The 20,297-nt window shown below is 52.8% G+C and overlaps 1 protein-coding gene across 5 annotated transcripts; it reads left to right on the forward strand.

Annotated features, from left to right (window-relative positions):
• Positions 1–4,228: 4,228 nt before the first annotated feature.
• Positions 4,229–15,532, forward strand: GPR156 (G protein-coupled receptor 156). 5 transcript variants are annotated; one of them, XM_085524679.1, is made up of 11 exons: positions 4,674–4,767; positions 7,733–7,940; positions 8,552–8,688; positions 8,876–9,008; positions 9,140–9,250; positions 9,343–9,468; positions 9,966–10,061; positions 12,324–12,560; positions 13,413–13,571; positions 13,801–14,341; positions 14,747–15,532. In XM_085524679.1, the coding sequence occupies exons 2-11, from the start codon at positions 7,836–7,838 to the stop codon at positions 14,980–14,982; spliced, it is 1,881 nt and encodes a 626-aa protein (XP_085380805.1). In that variant the 5' UTR covers positions 4,674–4,767; positions 7,733–7,835; the 3' UTR covers positions 14,983–15,532. The 5 variants fall into 5 exon arrangements, with proteins under 5 accessions (XP_015730232.2, XP_015730223.2, XP_085380795.1 ...); XM_015874746.3 differs by lacking the exon at positions 4,674–4,767 and adding an exon at positions 4,229–4,353 and having other exon boundaries at positions 13,801–15,532; XM_015874737.3 differs by having other exon boundaries at positions 4,667–4,767; positions 13,801–15,532.
• Positions 15,533–20,297: the final 4,765 nt, after the last annotated feature.

The raw sequence follows: 20,297 nt of genomic DNA on the forward strand, positions 1-20,297 counted from the left end.
TTTCTCAGCTTACAACCCCATCTGCCCACTCCTCTCTTTCAAAGCTCTGCCTGAAGATAACCCTTCGTGATGGTCTCAAGGGAAAGAGCGGCCCTAACACTGGCTGTGCCTGGTACTGTGGCCTGGTCCTGTCTGGGCACCCTGCCCATAGACCTGGTTTGCTGAGCATGTGGAAGGGAGATGTATGGCCTTAAGAGCCAAAAGCCTTCCTCAATCAGCTGCTGCCAACCTGTGTGCTCTGGGCTTGTTATGGCAGCGGGTGTTTACATCCCTGAGCTCTGAGGGCTCTTCGGCAGTCAGCCACAAGGCCATGAGCTGCTGTGGAGTGCATCCAGGAGGGCCTTCATCTCTTGATAGAGTGCCTTAGGCATTTCACCCTGAGTGAAGTATGGAAGCTCTGATTTATTGCCGTAAACTTAGCCTGTGTTGTAGTGGCTGGAAGAGCCCTGGTGAGGTGTATCCCAGCTCTGGGCCTCCCAGTGCCAAGCAGCTGTCTGTGGCTGGTGCCTTCCTCCAGGAAAGAGGGCAGAGGGAGGCCATGCTCACCACATGAGGAGGCCAGCCTTCTCCTTGTTCACCTTGTCCTCGTTGCATGTAAATGACCCCACGCAATGCCATTTGCACAGCAGATGATTAGCAGGGCTTGCCTACCTTCAGCGTGGAAAAATGAATGTGGCTTTACCATTATGCAGTTGACTGTTTGAATCCAGAAGCTTATTTCTTGAAGGTGAAACCTAATGATGCTTTGCTGGGACAAGATGAGATGCACTCCTTCTGATCCGGATGTTACTGAAATAAGAGTGGTGTTGCCTGTGGATAGAGACATAACATACTTCATGGTGTGTAAAGGTAACAGGCAGCTCTTTCCCAATGGGTGGGCACGTAGCATGTCAGAAATAGGGAAGCATGCCTCACAAATGGCTATTTATTTCTCACTGATAGTATTAAGGCACTGTCAGATGAGTCCCCCAGTGACATCTGGGATGGTGGGGAGATTTGTAGGTAATCATGAACCAGCGAATCCTGCTAATGGCTGGTTCATCACCCAAGGAAAACCTTTTCATCTTTCCAGAGACTTCTTTTCAGACGGCCGTAATAGCAGTAGTCCTGGTCAAGGCAACCACAGGAGTGGACGTGGGTCTGTGGTGGCTTTGTTCAGGCAGCACATTAATTCCTGAACTCCAGAATAATAGCCCAGCATCAAAAAGGCTCAAATGGCACTTGAAAATAAGACTGTTCTGGTCATCTTCAGCTACTGCTCCAGGTGCCAGGACTCTGTATTTTCCCAAGCCTGCTTCCAGAAACATGGGGGATCCCTTGGGTTTGACCAACTACCGCAGGAGCTGAGTTTTGTGAGAAAGCGTTGATGCTGGAACTATTGGTTAGAGTGATAAAAATCCGCCATTGCTCATTCATTCTTCCTGCACTGAGGAGCCTGAGCATCATCACAGGCCTGAGAGGTTTCCACCGAAAACAAACAAGCTGTCAGATGCCTCCATGATCTTTTATCTGGTAATAATTGTCTTCTGTGGATTTCACTGGCAAACATCTATTCATAAACTTTTTCAAAGGCTCCTTTTCTTAAGGAAAGAAAAAAAGAAGGGTGTGTTTCTTTTAGTTTTAAAGGAGACCAGGCTGAATGGGTTTCAAAGCTTCAGAGGGTTTACAACGTTGGGCTGGTGTGCGTAGCTCTGTGAAGTAGGTGATTATAATGCTTTTAAATGACAGCAACCTCTCGCACCAAAAGCTGCTGCGGTTGTAAAATATTTTCCCATCTCAGTTTCTAAAGTTCAGGGAAAGCAGCCCGCAGTCACTGCTTCAAGTTTCTTAGTGGCAAGGAAGTGGCAAACGTGTTTATCTGAGTGCTTCAAGTTCTGTTCTAGTGATCCCGGGCCTGACTCAGCCTTAAAGGATGTGGGAAATCTATTATCTGGCTTCTAGGTGTAGGATATGGACTCAGCAGCAGGGGGTGAGCCCCAGGTCCCCACTGCAACGAAAGACCACCTGAGAGGGACCGTAATCAGCAAAGTGCTTCAGATTAGTAGCTAGAGCCAGAAAAAAAGGGTGCTTCTGTTGTGATGAGAGTTAGATCCACGTTAATAGAAAGACTTTGGGGTTTGTTTTTATTCTCTGTTGTTAGAAAGAAAAACATCACAGCGACGAAGTATTTCTTCTGCTTCAGTGAAGCACTGAGCTGAGGTCACTGTGTGACTTCATAGGTAGTCACAGACTGCTACAATTGAAGGAAACCATCATTTACCACCTGTTATTTAGCAGACGGGCACAGCTGAAGCACAGCACTGCAGGAGGCTTTGTTGTTTCCTTATCAAATCCTGTGAGGATGTGATACCCCCCGAGACCACTAAGTGCTGCTGGACTTGGGTGTTGCTGGCCTCAGCGGGTGAACCCTGACAGCTTTAGTGGTTCACATTAGCATCAAAGAAGCTGGCTGCTTTCCCTGGGTTCCAGCTCATGCTGAACCTTTAATAATAACACACGAGGACTCAGTATTACAGGAAAGAGCAGGCTGGATTATTGGGCACACTGGACATGAGCAGTCGCCTACATAAATTAGCTGAACTCCCAGTATCCTGTGTGGGCATGTACTGGGGCCTGTGCAAAGCCCAGATGGATTCCTCAACAGCTCTGTCCTTGGAGGTCTGTATGGAGCATTGCTGTGGGACACCAGCATGGTCCTTCCATGAAGCACTGACAGACTTTGGAGGAATTCAGTCATTCATTCACCAAAAGAGTTGCCACCCACCAGCTGTGGCTGCCTCTGGCCCCTCCAACCTGGCCCCAAACGCCTGCAGGGATGGGGCACCCACAGCCTGTTCCAAGATGTGCTGGGTTTCTTCTTCTGTCCTGCCACAGAAACTTGTCAGAGCTTCACAGCTTTGGGAGACTCCTCCCATTGTTATATTTGTTGCAGTTTGTTTGCCAGAAGTTTTAAATATTGCCAAAGCCACGACAATGGACACTTGAATGTGCTCTGAAAGAGACTCATTCCCTCAGGATATCACTCTCAAAAAAGGAAATGATCCCAACAAATTGGAGAGGCTCTTGTCAGAGATGAAGCGATTGGAGCAGAATGGATCAGGGAGAGCTGAGTGTACCACCTGTCCACCGGCAGCTCATTGATTGCAGGGAAATGGCCGAACAGGGGCTGAATGATGTGTCAGGCCCGAGCCCTCTGTACCTGTCTGACCTCCCGTCAGGTGAATCTGGGATCAGCCTTGTTTGCATAGGAGACAGGATAGGTGAGCAGGGTGTTGCTCGCAAACCAGTTTCCACTGGTGGGAGTAAACTTGGATTCTGAGCACAGTGGAAACCACGCTGGAGCTGAAATTCTTGCTTCAGACTGCGCCGTAGCTTCTGCCCCATCCAACCTGGCCTTGGAAGCCTCCAGAGATGGGGCACCACAGCTTCTCTGGGCAGTCTGTGCCAGCGCCTCCCCGCTCTCCGAGTGAAGAATTTCTACCTAATATCTAACCTAAATCTCCCCTCTTTTGGTTTATCTTTTGGTTTATTGGTTGGAGGTTGTGGATGCCCCGTCCTTGGAGATGTTCAAGACCAGGTTGGACAGGGCCCTGGGCAACCTGATCTAGTAAATGCGTATGTTTGGTGGCCCTGCTAAGCAGGAGGGTTGGAACTACATGATCATTGGGGTCCCTTCCAACCCAGGTCATTCTGTGATTCTGTGATCTCCATTCCCCCTTGCTTTAGAGGACATGTTGCAGCCATTGGCTGCCACGTGCTGAGAAGATGGCAAACGACAGACGTGCACAGTGCTTCATGTCCATCACAGTGCTACCTGATGCAGTGTTTGGGTACGTTGCTGCAGGCTGTGTGTGTATTGGTGCCCATGAGCAAAACCAAGAGGGAGCGCTATATGCAGCACACGTGTGACTGATGGCCTCAGTGAGTGGGGTCAGGATGGACATCTCAGGGCAGTCATAGGCGGTCAGACAGCAATTCGGATTAATGAAGTCTGATGTTCCCCAAACCGAATTAAACACAACGTGCAGTTCATCCCAAAGGAAAACTTGGACTGAAAACTGAGTAGTTTACGGGGAGTTTGGCAGGTGACCGAAGCCGTGGTTGAAACAGAGGCTGATTTTAATGCTGCGGTGTAATGTGAACTTTTAGGATGAAAATCCCACCTGTAACAAACACACCGACCCCACCGTCTCCGGAGAGACGTTAGTAACAGTTCCACGCGGTGCAGCCGTTACCCAGCTCCTTGGAGCGCCGAGGCTTCGGAGCTCAGCGGCAGCGAGAGCGATCACTGCGCACATCACGAGCTGTAGGGGAGGGAAACACCCGCTTGGCAGAGCTCAGCGCTTTCCAGAGGTGATGTGGGGCCGGGACGTGAACCTGGGAGCTGCTGGGGGCTTTCAGCTGAAGGAGCCGGGGTAGAAAACCAGGTCACATAGAGTTGGGAGAGGCTGGAAGTTAACGCGTGCGCCGGGGCTGCGGGAGGCGAGAGGGAAAGAGAAGGAGTGAGGATGCCGGGGGCCGCAGGGTCTGTGGGTGGGACAGGGAGCTCCCGGCCCCCGGATTAAAGCCGGGACCGAGGGAAACCGGGACCCCGGCGGGGAGACGCCGAGCCGGGCGGGAGGAGCGGGGCCGCCCCGGCCCCTCCCCGCCTCCCGCCTCCACCGTGCCGAGCCGTGCCGAGCCGTGCCGAGCTGAGCCGGACGCAGCCGTCGTCAGCCCCGAGGTTCGCAGCTCGGCGGCGCTCCGCACAGCTTCGGGCCGGTGCAGGTGGGTCGGGGGCTGCAGCGGGGGGCGAGCGGCTTTGGGGCCCCGCTTCGGGGAGGTGTTGGTCGGTGGGCTCCGTGCTCGCAGCGCTTGGTGCTCGGGTTGCTCCGGTTGCTCCGTGTTCGGGGTGCGGCGCGGTGCTGGAGATCACCTCCGGCCTCGCAACGGTGGTGGGCGTGAGACGGTGTGTTGGTTTTTTTTTCCCCCTCTTTTGAAAGTCCCCGCACCCTACGGGCTGCGCCGTGCAGGGGATGCTGAGCAGGAGCGGGTTGGCTGCGGGATGCGGGGATGGGAAGTTGTGGCTCCGGTGAGCTCGCTTCCCGGAACACACTGGGTTTCATTGGAGTGGAAGGAGCAAAGGGAGGAAAGGCTGCGCTCAACCCCCCAGCGGGGCAGAGGGTCCCGTTTGGCCCTGCAGCATCCCCGCTCCTGCTCCTTTGCTCGGGGGCAGCGTGCCGGGAGCGGCTCACGACATCCCCGCTCGGCCTCGGCTGGATGTCAGCGCTGCGCACGGCCAGGGCCGCGTATTTTCCACTGCCCCACGGCCACCCTGCAGCCCGAGCGGGGCTCGGAGGAGAGCGGGGAAACCGGATCCCTGGAAACTGGCAGCCGTCGCCCGGCCGCAGCCCGGGTTGAGTTGCAGCTGGCGTTTCTTGGCGCCCTTGATGTGCCGGCATCGCCTCGCCTGCGCCCTGCCAGGGCGAGCCCGGTGGGAGCTGGCGTGGCTCTGACCCACACGGGGCACCTCCCCAGGAGGCACCAGAGACTGCTCTGCCTCCTGTTTGGGGCTCAGAACCTGTCATCCGATTTCCAAGCTCCCGTCTGATTTTAAAAGGCAGGAATCATACAAATGATGGCGAGCTGTTCTGGGTTGGCAGCATCCCCTCTGCCCGGCTTTGCGGTGCCGCCACCCTCACCCGAGCTGCGGGAGCACACGGCTACCGGGGCTGCTCAGGGCCAGTGTCTGATTGCAGGAGCTCCTCTCTGCCAGCTCCTGAAATGCTGAGCTCCATCTGCAGCGCTCAGACCTCATGGAAGCATCCCGCTGTGGCCTCTCTGCGCTTCCATAGCTCAGCAGCAAGGAGAGAACCTCTATCTTAATTAAGTCCCACACACCTCAGGTTTGAGTTGCTCCTGTGAATAGCAAGCTAGATGGCTTTTATGGGTGCAGTTATGGAGAGCGGTGCAGGCTGTGCCTCCCTGTGTCTGCCAGCAGTGTGAGTGCCTGGAGGCCACAGCTCGGGGTTATGGCTCAGAGTGGCGCGTTGGGACAGGAGTTGGATGGGAATGGCTGGGAAGAGGTGGATTTGCAAAGAGGGGATGGAAGCAGGAGGTGACGGCATCGGCAGCATGGATGGGCAGCCAACAATGCTTCCATATCTGGAAGGTGGATGAGGATGAATGCATGGCCACTTTGTAGGGGTGGCTGGAAATGGTTCATGGGAAAGCTGGGAGGGGAGAGGAAGAGGCAATGCTTGAATAGCTGTGTTTGGAGGTGCTGCCGTGAGCGTAGCTTGGGATTTTTTTGGCCGCCTTGGGGTTGGAGATGCTGCAGGTTTCTCAGGTCAAACGAGAAGGGATCTTGTTGGGCAAGAACAGCAGAAGGGAGCAGCGCGAATCTTCCTTAGAAGCACCAGAGTTTTCTGAATTGCAAAACCCATCTCATGTCACTCATCTTACTAGAAAAGCTATCAGATGGCTCGGTGGTTTAAGCGTGGGGCCCGGCATCCCGTCCTGCTGGGCCTGCTCCCCACCAGTAGGCCCCATCTCCCATCAGCGGGGGCATAAGATTAACAGAGCCTCCTCCTTGGACTCTCTCAGGTTGGGCATTAGGAAAAATGCCTTCTCAGAAGGAGCGGTAAGGCAGTGGCACAGCTGCCCAGGGAGGTGGTGCAGTCGCTGTGCCTGGAGGTGTTGAAGATAAGTGGGGATCGTTCCGTTATTTGCACATTGACTTGTTTGGTTTTCCACCTTTGGATCCATGGAGTTGTGACACTGCCTTGTTTTTGGGTGGAAGCCTTCAACACTAGGTGAATAATGATTAGGTGAGGTGAAACCTTCATCGGGCCTGCTTCGGGCTCAGGCATTTTGCGTAGATTTTTCAGCTTCTTTAAGTTTGGGGTTTTATTCCTTTGCTTTTTCAAACAAGGATCTGAAAGCAAAGAGAAACATTAGAGAGAGTCAAGATTTAAACGTCACCAGTGTTATTGCAGGATGTTTATACACCCATATACAGTTGCTCATCATCAGCAGACAAGTCATCTTGGGACTAGGAGAACCTAAAGATGCAGCTCGACATTGAGTTAAATGCAAATTGCCTTTGACCCAAGTGCTCCCAAGGGGCAGCTTCATGGGGAGATGTGCTGGCTCTTGGGGCGGCTGGGCATCACTGTGTTCACCCAGAGGTGCCCCACGAGCTCCCTGCAGACCAATGTCCATCTGTGAGTTGTGGGACAGCCTCACCTGGTGCTGGCCTTTTGCTGTGCACGTGGTGGCAGCTTTTCCTTTCCAGGAGCTTCTGACCCACGAGGTGCACCTGAGGAAGGGGAATGAATGGTGGTGCTGGGCCCTTTAGCTGTGTTTTGGGTCTGAGCTCGGGGTTCATGTGCTGGGGCAGCATCAAGGAACACTCCTAGAAAGAGTTTTTGCCTCCCTGCCGCTACCAGTAAGCAGGGACAGAGCTTTCGTGCATCCTCCCCAGCTGCTGGTGGCGGGAGCCTCACTAAGGGCCGTGTACGGGAAGCTAATTAAAACCAGTGACAATGGTAATTGGGTAGGGATGCTTGAGCTTAAGTATGACCTCATGTCTAAAATGGTAATGAAGCCTATTAAAATCCCCACCGAAGAGGAGCAAAGGAGGCAGTGAGAGTGCATGGGGGCCGGGGTGCCAGGGCTGGCACATGCCTGGCCTGGGCTCTGCACTGGGGGCTGGCAGCCGCAGTGACACCCACTGCATGTTGTTCTGCAGGGCACCCAAAGGGGCTGGGCGGGACGGTGCGGGATGGCACCGTGTCAGCCGGGCACCCTGCGCTGAACCAGAGGCTGTCTTGGATGAAGGCTGAGGGTGTGCTATGGAGCTGGGTTTCAACTGCTCTGAGCTCTGCGATGGCCAGCCTGGCTTCGGCAACCAGGATCAGCAGCGACGGATGCTGCAGGAGCTCTGCACTGTCACTATCGTACGTTTCCTCCAGGGAAGGGGATTTGGGAGGAGGGATGGAGAAGGGCATGGGTCAACATGGTCCCCTCCTGCTAGAGGCTGCGCTCTGGGTGTCCTTCTCCGCCCTTGGCCTTTCCCACCCCCTGCCACTTCAAAGGGCTTTTCAAATATTAATAGAGCAGCGTTTAATTAAAAGTCACCATCTGCAATAAGAGGCACCTGTTCCCAGTGCCGGGCCAGCAGGAACAACTCGAGGACGTGTGTGCAAGCGCTCGGCTCCACGTGAGGCTGCCGCAGGGACCGGCCGAGTGCAGCCCTTAATGAGAGGGCCATAAGCTGCTTGGCTCCATGGCCCTGGCAGCTTTGCTACAATTAATATTCCCCCTGCTAGGGCAAGGATTTACTCTGCTCAGTGGTAAACAAAGCGCTCCATCAATTTCACACAGTCACAGGTCGCTGATGTGCGGGGAAACAGCAGCTGTTTTGTGTGTGTGTATATGAGAGATAGAGGAGTTTGGGAAGCATGGTTTCACGTCCTTTGGTGCTGAGCAGCCATGCCAGTGAAGGGACCTCCCTCACTGGGAGCCCCGGAGATGTCCTCTTCCTCCTCACCCCTTCCACCTTCCACAGACGTCATCTGACCGCAGTGCAAAGAGCTCCCCATCCTTCTCCGCTGCCCTCCTGGGAGTCGTGTGGACGTTTCTGACCGCAGGAGTCCTGCTTGCTCTATTCTTCCTTGCCTTCACCATCCGCTTCAGGAAAAACAGGTGAGGGCCTCCCTTCCTGCTGCAAGGTCTTGCCCTGGGCTCAGGGTACAGGTATGGCAGGGATGAGCCTGAGGGACAGCACGAGACAAGCAAGGCCACCCTCATCCCTGCAAGGGGACGTCGTCCCGGTGCTGCTTGGCCGCCGTGCTCAGTAACTGTCACCACTTCCCTGCTTTGTCTCCTGGAGGATTGTGAAGATGTCCAGCCCCAATCTGAACATTGTGACCCTGCTGGGCAGTGGCTTGACTTATGCTAGTGCTTACCTCTTCGGGATTCAGGAGCAGAGCCTGTCGCCAGGGAAATCGGAAATGCTCATCCAGGTGAGCAGCGGTTGCCAGGATGGGTGCCCTCACACGTGTCTACGTGCATGGACATGGGTGGGAGCGGGATACGAGTGTCAACTGGGGCCCTGTAGACGTGTCCCCAGCCTGTCTCCTTTCCCTGCCTGCAGCTGCGGCTCTGCCTGCTGTGTGTGGGGACCTCTCTGGTGCTTGGGCCCATCCTGGGAAAGAGCTGGAGGCTCTACAAGGTGTTCACCCAGCGGGTGCCGGACAAGAGGGTGGTGAGTACCGAGTGCCCAGAACGGCATGCAGTGATTTGGGATGGCTGTTGCTACCACCACATCACACTCCTGTGACACTTCCACATTTGCAGATTATCAAAGACCTCCAGCTGCTGGCAATGATAGCGGTGTTGGTGTTGGCGGATGCTGTGCTGCTCTTCACGTGGGTTTTCTCCGACCCGGTCCAATGCTTCCGGAGCTTCAGCGTCTCATTGCGGGTAATGGGATGGTACAGTGTTGTGCTGTGTCCTGTCTGAGCTCTGTTGGCAAAGTTGGCCAACAGTTTAAGCTTTTGGAGGGGCTGTTTGAAAAACAGGTAGAGAGATGAGCTGTGCAGCCTTCTGTACGCTCCAGGCTAGGCTTGTGTCTATGGCCTATTATATAGGGAAGGATCAACCACAGACCTGGAAGCGGTATCTGGTAGAGATACCGAGCAGTGGTATCCTGGTGAATGACCAAAGCCAGTCTGTGCAGGTCATCTGGGTGCCACAGGAGAGCCCCTTGCCATCTGCAGCTGCTCTTGGAAACGGCATAGGCGGCCCTGAAATACCACAGTTTCCCTTTAACTGTCTTCCTCAGCAGCACCAGGTTTGGCATTTCCCTTTAGGAGTGTGCAGAGGAGACTTGCTTGGGTTTGCAGACCCATCTGCCCATTGGCCTGTCTGCTCCTGGGCAGGGCAGCAGTCTTCATTTCTGCCTTCCCATTGCCTTGTAGGCCACAGAGAAAGGCATGACCTGCTCAGTGAACCGGATGCAGTCCTGTGCATCTCTTTATTCCGATCTTTGGCTCGTTCTCGTTTTAGGGTTTAAGGTACGTAACCCATTTATTTGATTCCCAAGCCACACGTGCGCTGCAGATCTCAGCTGCTTCTGTTCACCCCGAACTCCTGTCTTCTCTATTCCTTCCCTCTTGCATCCCCTGTTAGCCGCTCTATCCCTGCTGCCTCTCCAGTTCTCACCTTGTAGCCACCCACACCTCATCTCTCTTCCTCCTTACAGCTTCTGCCTTAATATTTTCTGAAGCTCACTTCTTCTATGAGGTTTCTCTTGACCGCCCACCCCAGTGATGCACCGTGTCCCTGAGTCCTCTGCCACCACATCAGGGAGGTTGAGGTGCTGACGACAGGTGCTTGGTGCCTACCTGTACAGGATGTTTATCGGCTTAATTATACCACCAAAGCTCACTTTCACTGGTGTAGCGTTGTACGCGGCCATTCATATTCCAGGAGAGTTAGTTATACTGATGTAACTATGTAAGTGTAATTATAGCTGTAATTATCCGAAGTCTCATGTGTCTTTGGACTGGCAGAGGCTGGAAGCACTTCAGCGAGTAGATTTTGGTGAGCTCACAGCTTGCCCTTGTGCATGGCTTCATTCGCTTCTGACTCACCGACCATCTACAAGGAACTATAGGAAAAAGAGTAGATAGAGGCCTCCAGACACTGTCCTTCTCCCCCCTCTGCTCCATTTTAGAGACATTAGCTTACCCAGCCTCGTCTTAACAAGCCTTTAGTGCTGGGGACTTCAGACCTCCCCCGGGCAGCCACTTTCAGTGCTGCATCTCCATTCCTGATGTCGTCTCCAGTAGTGTTAGGCTTCTTCAGGGCTCAGATGGGAATGCTTCTCCCATAGGCTGTTTTTGTTCCTCCATTCACAAGGAAACTCTTTCTGTCATAGTTAACCTTAATTAGCGATGCCTTCAGCCTGACCCTGATCCTATCTAGCAGGTATTTCTTTAGTGGTTTCTCTGGAGTTAATCAGGACTTACACTAATGGGAGAGCAGGCTCCATCTCCATGTGTATGTAGCACTTCTTATCTTCCAAGGCATTACTGTGCTCAGCCCTTTGTGAAGCCACTCAGTGTATTATCCCGCTCTTACTGGCACGCAGCAATGGGCAGCAATGGTTTGCCAAGGTCATCAATTGAATGAGGAGTGCAGTCCTCTGCTCAGGATTTAAAACAACAACAACCAAACTTAGCCCTGTGCTTATTTAAAGCTCCAATTTACCGGATGGCAGTGTTTTTGTCTGCGTCCCTGGCAGACTATGTGAATTTTAAATGGCATTTTGGTGCTTGCCCTCGGGACGTGTGTTTGGAGGTGCCCCGTGGTGAATGCTGTCAAGATCCAGTGAATGTGGTTGTGGTCCAGGCTTGATTGACTGCCTAGATCTACTTTCTCACACTGCCGCTGCTCCCTGTGGTAATTCACAGTGATCTCAGATTGAGAGTGTATCTGGGCTCTTCTCGATGCCCAGATAACAATGTAAGATTTATTAGTAGCAAAAGGCTGGCAGCTGCACTTGCTGGGTGCTGCAGGGGTAATGTAGGAGTCACATTCCTGCTGTTTGGGTCCTTGCATTAGCAAGGAATGTGTTAGATGGCATTTCCAAAGGATGCTTACGGCTGATCATGCCCTGTGAGACAGAGGAAGGCATGAAACACTCAGTGCTGTCTGCCATTGTCAGCAGGGAGGGGGCTGCTGTGCGCAGAGCCCTTCTCCAGCCCCAGCACCACCACTGGAGTCAGGCAGGAAGCAGGGAAGTGAAAAGAATTGAACCAAATGGTTTCCCGGATTTCTATTTAGAGGCACCAAGGACATCCTCTCCCCTCCAGCCTACCCCCCGTCTTCTTCCGTCCTGCTGTTTCCTTCTACACATCCTTCTGAGCCTCCTTTCTGCTCCGTCAGAGGTGTGTTGTTGCAGAATGTTCCCCACTGCCGCATCCCCATGTTGTTGCAGAACGTCCCTGAAGGGACTTGCTTCTCTCATCTACCTTGGCTGCTCCCACTGCAGCATACTAGAGAAAGTATTCCCCCTCTCCAGGCCGTACCCTGCCCCATGGCATTCCTGGTCCCATCTCTGCCACTGGTCCTGCCTTCCTGCCCAGCTGATGCTGACACAGCATCCCTGTCCTGTCTGCTGCTCCCTCTGGAGCGCCTGCTATACACACACAGGCTGCAGGACGTACTGGGGGGGCCCTAATCAGGACATGTGGTGGGAGCTGGCCTTGGGACGCCATTTTCCATGCTCTGCCAGCTCTGTGCTGAAGGCAGACCCTGGCTTCTGCTTTCAGAGTGTGCTGCTGCTGTATGGGACGTACCTGGCCGGCCTGACTGACGGCGTCAGCTCTCCACCAGTCAACCAGTCCCTAACGCTCATCGTGGGGGTCAACCTCATCTTCCTGGTGGCCGGCACCGTTGTTTTGGTTCACCGCTTCTTCCGCACTTGGCACAACTTGCTCTTCGGTATCACCTCTGGAGGCATCTTTGTGTGTACGACCACGATCAACTGCTTCATCTTTGTCCCCCAGGTACAGTGCCAGCTCTGTGATGTTAGTGGAAAAAACAGCGAGAGGAAACAGCTGTTTGCTTAGAGTTGGGTTTGGAGGGATGTTAGGGCTCGGGGAAATGAGGTGAGGAAGGGAGGAGGAGCTGAAGCTGAAGGAAGAACAGATCTGTGCAAGAGTTGAGGGATCTCACCCAGGCACACAAATACCTGATGGGAAAAAGGTCACTGCCTGCATTGGTGACCCTTCTGTGGCCAGTCAGTGCCATATAAGCACAGAGCCCCAACCCCTGTGCTAGCAGCTCTTGAGAAGCCCCCCGCCTGCACATGCTCTCTGAGCGAGGATGAGTGGCTGAGCTGCGCTGCTTTGTGCCTTCTGCCTCTGCTGTTCCAGTGCTGCAGCCTGGGGGCCTCGAGCATTTTATTTATCCTGCGTCTGTTAATTCATCGCCTTGTTTCTCCTAATGGGCTCGCTTGTCTATTGCTCGCCTGAGATCGATGAGTGCTGTGAGCTGGGCTGTGCAGAGCACTAGACAAGACAGACCTGAAGCTCTGCGGGTAGACGGCTTGTCACCAATGGGTTGGGGCCAAGGCTGTGTGCAATTCTCTCTTTGTTATAGGGTTGGAGGAGGGGGGGGGGGGTGTACTTTTGCTGCATGTTTGAAGGCTGCAATACAGGCAGGAGCTGCCTATCATGGTGTTAGAAGCCAAGCTGTGGAGAGGGCAGTGTGGCTGTGCGGGATGCTCCCAGCAGCATCATTTCACTGCCTGTCTCCATGCTCATCTATCACAGCTTTTGTCCCCTGTGCCCTGTCCCATTGTCTCCTTCTCCCTGCTGTGGCTGCCTCCCCCCAGTAACAGCTCCTTGTGCCTGCAGCTCAGGCAGTGGAAGGCCTTTGAAGAAGAAAACCAGACTCTGAGCCACATGGCAAAATACTTCAGCAGCCCGAGCAGGAGCTACCACTCGGTGTACAGCGAGGAGCAGCTCTACCAGCTGATAGAGGAGAAGAACGCCATGAAGCAGCTGCTGACAGAGGTAAGGGACTTGATGGCCCCTCTACCCCAATCTTGGTGGGGTGGGCACCCCCTCATTACACCTCCACCCCCCTCCTGAGAAGATGAGCTGGTTTGTTTCATCATTCTGTGTCCTCGTCCTGAAGCGTCAAAACTGGGGCATAGCCCGTTTTTCTATTAAAAAGAAAAAAAAGAGAAATGCAGAAATGAAGTGAGAGTGGAGAAGCTTGACGCTTGTTTGTTTGATGCAGAAAAATGCCGTGATTGAGAGCCTGCAGGAGCAAGTGAACAACGCCAAGGAGAAGCTGATGAGGCTGATGTCAGCGGAGGGTGGCTGCAGCCCTGCAGTGTTGAATCCCTGCACCCAGAGCACAGGGCAGCATAGCGACAAGTGCAGCAGCGCTGGGGATGTGCCCATGGAGAACTGGTCTCTGGATGTAGAGAAGGATGGGCAGCAAACTTCCTCTGTGCCTCACAGTCCCGTGCCTCCTAACAGCGATGCTCAGGACCTCTGGAAACATGTGAACCATGAGCACAGACTGATGGAGGAGCCTGAGTGCTCACCAGAACTGCTTTTTGACATGGGAAACAGCCTGGAATTCAGCCCAGAACATGCCCAGGAGTGTGGAATGCTCGCTGAGAAGCTTCCTCTGGAGCAGGATGCCTTAGCTGCTGTGGTTGTTGAGCATCCCCCCAAGGTCAGCTATGTGAGCAGTGACAAGCTGCAGGAAGTCTTGCAGGAGCTCAGCCTGGACAGCAGGACCTGCAGCCCAGCCCTTCCGATGCACACAGGTGGGATATGGAGGGCACAAGAGGGGCACCCAGCCGTCCACAGCTCCCTCACCCCATACCCACCCTGGCGGTGGCAGCGTGTCCTGATGCCCCCCACCTCCACTGGCCTTCCTGCATCCCCTCGTGCCTGGTGCACAGCAGGCAGCAAGCTGGGAACCCAGAGCCATGGGGAACCAGGGTGCCACGGGCTGGGTAAGGAAAGTGAGGGGGCTGGCAGGGGACTCCCCCAGCCATCACTGTCCTCTCCCTCCATCCCTGCCAAGGGTTGGCTGGGGCTGCGGGGCTGGGCGCTGAGCGGCACAGAACTAGAGGGTCACCGCAACGCTTCCCTACAAGACTGGCAGCAGCGGAGTAGCCTGGGGGTGCCAGCACGTTCCATCCTGCACTCTCTTTACCATTACCCAGACTCGGACTCCAGCAGCAGCTCCGAGGAGGAGTTTCCCTGCCGCCACCGGCCGTGTTGCCAGCACTGTCTGCAGAGTCCCCGCGGCCCTCTGGGCAGAAGCAGCAGCAGCAGCAGCAGTAGCAGCACAGAGACAGATATGGAGCCTGGCGGAGCCATGGGACGCTGGCTGGAGCCCCAGGGCAAGACTCAGCCCGTTGTGAACTTCAAAGAAGATCTGAAACCCACGTTTGTGTGAGCACAAGCACCCATGCCTCAAAGGCGAGTGCCTCCTTCCTCCCCAAACACACCATGGGGAAGGAACACATTGATGCAGAAGTGCATCACTCTTGGTTGGGGATGGCAGGAGAGCTCACAGCCTGTCCCACCTCTGAGCCAGGCTTTGTGGCCCAGTGCACGTTGGAGGCTCTCTGTTGAGGCTCAGTAGTATTGGAATTCAAGCGTGGAGTCCAAAGGTGACATCTCTGGATGTGGCCATGTGTTTTATATGGCTCAGTTGCACAGTCATAGGTTACACTCAGGTTGGCGCTGAAGGAAAGGAGAACCAAACAGTCTTAAAAGAGGATCTGAAAAGGTCCCTCTTTTTTTTATCTTTTTCTTCTTTTTTTCTTTTACTGCTTTTCTAAATTTTCCTGGGGCTTCTGTGCCCCGCTGTATGTCTTTGTGGTAGGTGAAATAGTCTGGGATGGTTTAGGTTTGTTGGTTTGTTTAACTTAATGCGGTTTGTTTCATTTTTGTCTGAGAAATACAAAGACCAGTAAATGTGTTGTTCACTGTTCCTGTTGAAATGTGTGTGAAGGCTTTTCAGTGTGTGGCTGCCACCGTAGAAGGAAGGGGAGCTGAGAGCTGGAGCCCGGCCTGCAGGACCCAGTGAAGGCAGGAAGCAACTAGTGCTGAAGGGATGGCACCAGATGTGTCCCCTACAGCCCTGAGCAGCCCGTTCCGTGCCCACCGCCCTGTGGTGCAGCCCTTGTCCCTGACCCCCAGCTGCCCCTCCCCTGGCACAGCTCCATGCTGCCTCCATCAGGCCTCCCCTCAGCTCCTCTGCTCTGCGCTGAGCACACCACAGGACCCCAGTGGCTCTTCACACCCCTTGCCCTCCAGACCCTTTGCCCTCTACATAGCCCTCCTTTGGATGCTTGCACATAGTTTTATGTCTTGAAATGGGAACGCTCCAGAGTGTGATCCCAGTGCCCAAGGTCCACATCCTCTTGAGGCCCTGGTGGACCCTTCCCCAGCTGTGAGGGCAGCCAAATGGTGGAGACTTATGGAGGGGCTGGGCTCGGATCTATGGGGTTTGTTGCTCTGATGGGATTCAGGGAGATGAAAGCTCTCCTTGCTATGGGATCCCCGGAAGAGAGCATGGGATGTGGGGTAGGAGAGTGGTGCCAACAAGATGGAAAGGGTGTGTGTGAGCAATGCCTGGTGCTTTTGGTGGGTCACAGCTCCAGCCTTCTCCCATATCCAGCAAAGAACAGATTGAATCCAGGTGGGAAGATCCGAAGCTCTGTGTGGTAGACCAGGCTGCCTGTATGTGAAAGAACAGAGAGATTTGATGGGCTGCCTTTTATTGCCCTTAGTGTTATGGGTTTATCACATTGAGCACTGCACACTGCAGGCCTTCCTGCTGCTTATCTTTAGGTTGTGGTATTTAGTACTTAGTATTTGGTTCCCCCACAGCTCCTTATACAGCTCCTTATACACAGCCTTTTGAGGAGCCTGTCTCCTTGTCAGCTGATTCAAAACACCTTAATTAGGGCTTTGCCTAGAACCTAAGGTGACCCATGAAGGACCTTTCCCCAGTCTGCAGAGAGAAGAAGTGTTGCTAACCACGGGACATTCCTGTGGCCATGTGAAGAGCAGCAGCTGATGACCCTGCTTCTATGGACAGAGTGGGTTTTGAGAAGGTGAGAGAGCACTGACATCCACATGTCACCTCCACAGGCCTGAAAGAAGCTGTGGAAGAGTTGTCCAACAGCCACGAGGGCTTCAGTGAAGCTCTGTCCTGAACACTCCTGCTTTCCTGAGCCCAGACACCAGACCAGTCTCTTACCCTGTTCTTCACACATGCCTCCTCCTTGGCCTCTACTTCTATGTATTCCTCCAACTGCAGCTGCTGATCTTACCCCAAATCTGCTCTTAAAGCCAAGGGCAGCTAAGCTGTAGATGTCCATCTGTGAGGCATGAAGCCCATGGGTGTAAGCAGCACCCTGACCAGAGCTTTGTGCTTCAGAAAGTGATCCCATGCTTAAGGGATAGGAAAAAAAAAGCAAGAAAAAACAACCATACATAAATCAGTGGGTGCTGAGATGGTAGGAGAAGCCTCTCCCAGCAAGGTCTCTTGCTTTCATGTCTACACCACTAGCTCTCTCCACTGTGCAGGAGCCTGCAGCTGAGCTGAGCTGGTTTTCCTCCATCTTCTGCACCTGCAGCTTTATGCTTTTTGCTGTCATAGAGCAACCATTTACGTAAGGATTTGTTTTTCTCTTTTTTTCTGTCCTAGAGCTTCATGCAGACAGGATGGGAGCAAGGGACTTTGTTCTGCCAGGCAGCTATATAAAGCGCTCAGTGATTCAGCATTTACTGTGCCTTACACAGATTCCTCTGTTATCATATCAGCAGGAATGCGGGGCTAGGAGGGATCTCCAAGTCACTGTCATGTTCCCTTGCTGTGACAAGCACTGAGTCATGAAGTCCCTCTTCTTCATTTATCACAGTCCATCTCAGAAGTCGCTAGGAGTTTTCTTGGCAGGTTATTCCGTAGCCTCACTCTGACACTGAGGAAACTTGTTTCTGATTTCTAGCCCACAATTTCTTTCCCCGAGCCTATTTTTATCCATTTGTTTTCATGCCAGTGCTGCCTTCTTGTTAATAGCTTTTCTTCCTTCTTTAACTTGCTGTCTTATATGCTGATAGAGAGTGGGGCTTTTGCTTCCCAGAATCGTTTGTCTACTCAGACAATAGATCTTCTATTTCTAGTTCCTTCCGGCAGCCCATGGCTGCTGCTCTTCCTCTAAAGAGCTCGTCAAGTACAAGAATGGGGCCACGCTCACCTTTCAGAAAGCAGACAAGAAGAAATAATCATCATTAGGGCACCAGAAGGGCATGCCAGAAGTAGGCGGCTTTACTGGGGGTCAGCAAAAACATTTTCTCTGAAATCTCATAATGGAGCAGGGGGTGCTGGTACCCATCAAGGGCTGGCTTTACCAACAGCAATGTACTTGCAGGGGGAGGCCTGTTCATCCCTCATATGCTGATGTTTCCTTCCAGCACATCTCCTGCAAGTACCAAGAGTGCACCTGTGCCTAGTCCTGAAGAGCCTGTACTTGTCAGAGCTTCCCATGGCTTAGGACACTCAGTTGCCCAGAGAAGCTATGGATGCCCCATGCCTGGAAGCATTCAAGGTCTGGTTGAATGGGGCTCGAGGAAGCCTGATCTAGTGAGTGGCAGCCCTGCTCTCAATGGTGGAACTGGATGGACTTTGAAGTCCCTTCCAACACGAGCCACGGTTCTATGAATGGCATTCCCTTTTTATTGGACACAGTGAATACAACCAGCAAGATACCCTCCCAGAGGTGTGTGCTGGTTTCCAGGCAGTTTCACCTTGTATCTAACTTAAATTATCAGGGCAATAAAGAGTACAGCAGGAATATCGTGAGCTGACGCAATCGCACCGTGCATTTACAGCTCAGCTTGGCAGATCCATGGGCACTGGGATACACCGTAAGTGGTTACAGCAAATTCAAGTTGTTGTTTGAAAGCAGCTGTGTTTCTTTAAACAGCTCCCAAATCCAGGTGCTGGATAAAGGCGATTCCTGTGACAGGTGAACCTTTCGTTTGCTGGTGGATTATGCTTTCACAAGTGTCAGCTCATTTTCTCGCTATTACAGCATTTTTCATACCAGTTACAAAAACACATTTAATGCTTTCCTGTGACCCATTCTTTGTGACTCCCTGACAGAAAGGTCTCATTCAGCTGTCATTCAAGTGATTCAAGTGGACGCAGGGCCAACTCCCTGAGATACATTCAGGCTTCCTTAATATGTATTTACAAAAAGCCTTTTGAGTGCTTCCCGAGGAGGGCCACAGAGGCAGGTCAACCCTTCAATGAACAGGAAAATGAGAGCCAATGCTCCCAGCCCTTGTGGCTTTCTTAGCCAGCAAGGCTTGAACCACAGCATGAATCCCAGCATTCACTGGAAAACATGGTTGAGACAAGGGAAGGTAGGAAGGAGATCAGGCAGCGGGCTGGAATACATGCGGTGAAGACTGATGTTGCTGTTGAGTAATCAGTATTTGCTGTATTTGGATGATTTGTTCAAACAGCCGGTTTCAGTGAATCAGATCATAGTTTTCTGCAGGCTCTTGCATGTATTTGTGTCCATCCTCAAAGAGGAAACATCCCAAGTTCCCAGAATCACCCCATCAGGAACTGACTGGAATTTGACAGCTGCAAATCAGAAGGAGCCAAGAATTCTCCTCTCCATCAGAAATTCATTCATCTGCTGAAATAAGCGTGAGATTTCTACTACTAAGCAGAGATATCTCTAGATGATGGCAACATTAGAAACAGCCCCACAGGTGAGGTAATTCCACTGTAGCATTATGCTATGCAATCAGAAGCTGGGCTGAGGGGGGCACTGTTCTACTAGAAGGGTGATGCCCCTAAGCCAGACCCAGCAGGGGCCTATTTAATTTGCAACACTGGGCCTTTCCCCTCCTGGTCCTGATGGCCACCAGTCCCACAGCAGGAGTTAAGGTCAGTTTTGCACTGACCACCCATCTTACAGGGCAGCTGGAAAGATACGGACATTGTTTCAAAAGTTATTGGTTGGATTTTTGCATGGGTGCCAAGATCCGTGTTGCTGCAAGCTGAGCAACTGAGTGTTCCTCTCTCCCTTTACAGGATTGTTATAAAATGATTTCCCCCCGTGACCAGTCTAGGCTGTTCTAACGCACACTCAGAAATGAAGCATTGACTTTTAAAAAGATCTTCCTGCCCTTAGGGTGACAGATGAAAGAACAGGTCACAGCTTTGTTCTGCTGCAACGTGTCTGGAAGTGTTGAGAGGCACGCTTTCATTACAGCAACATTTCCACTTGTCTCATTGTTTTTTTGCAAGTTTGCAACCTACCTGTAGAGCATTAAAGGAACTGCTGGGATGACCAAAACAGCTATGAGACACGGATTTGCTCATGTCATTTAGGCAGCAATAGCCGTCTCTTGGCAGCTGTGTCTGTTGAACAGAGTACGTTGGCTTCCACCTGTAACATAAACCTGGTGGCATTTCTCAGCGGCTCAGCAGGCGTGCCCAAGCCCAGGATAACATCAGTTCATTTAATAAGCCGGAATATTGGCTTTACAAAATAAAGTCATCTGTTTAAGAGAAGTCCAAGGACGGTGCTCACATCACTTCGGCAGCTTGAGCGTGCTGCTGCTTTATCTCCGCCTTCGACTTTTGTCCCCAATCTAATACCACTGTTTTTATGACTCTGCAGTAACCAGCGGAATCAATTAATTTAGATGTCCCAGATAACGAGGAATTTGTTCTGC

The sequence above is a fragment of the Coturnix japonica genome, chromosome 1 (assembly GCF_054131305.1).
Source record: "Coturnix japonica strain WE chromosome 1, WE-NBRP24, whole genome shotgun sequence".
Lineage (NCBI taxonomy): Eukaryota > Metazoa > Chordata > Aves > Galliformes > Phasianidae > Coturnix > Coturnix japonica.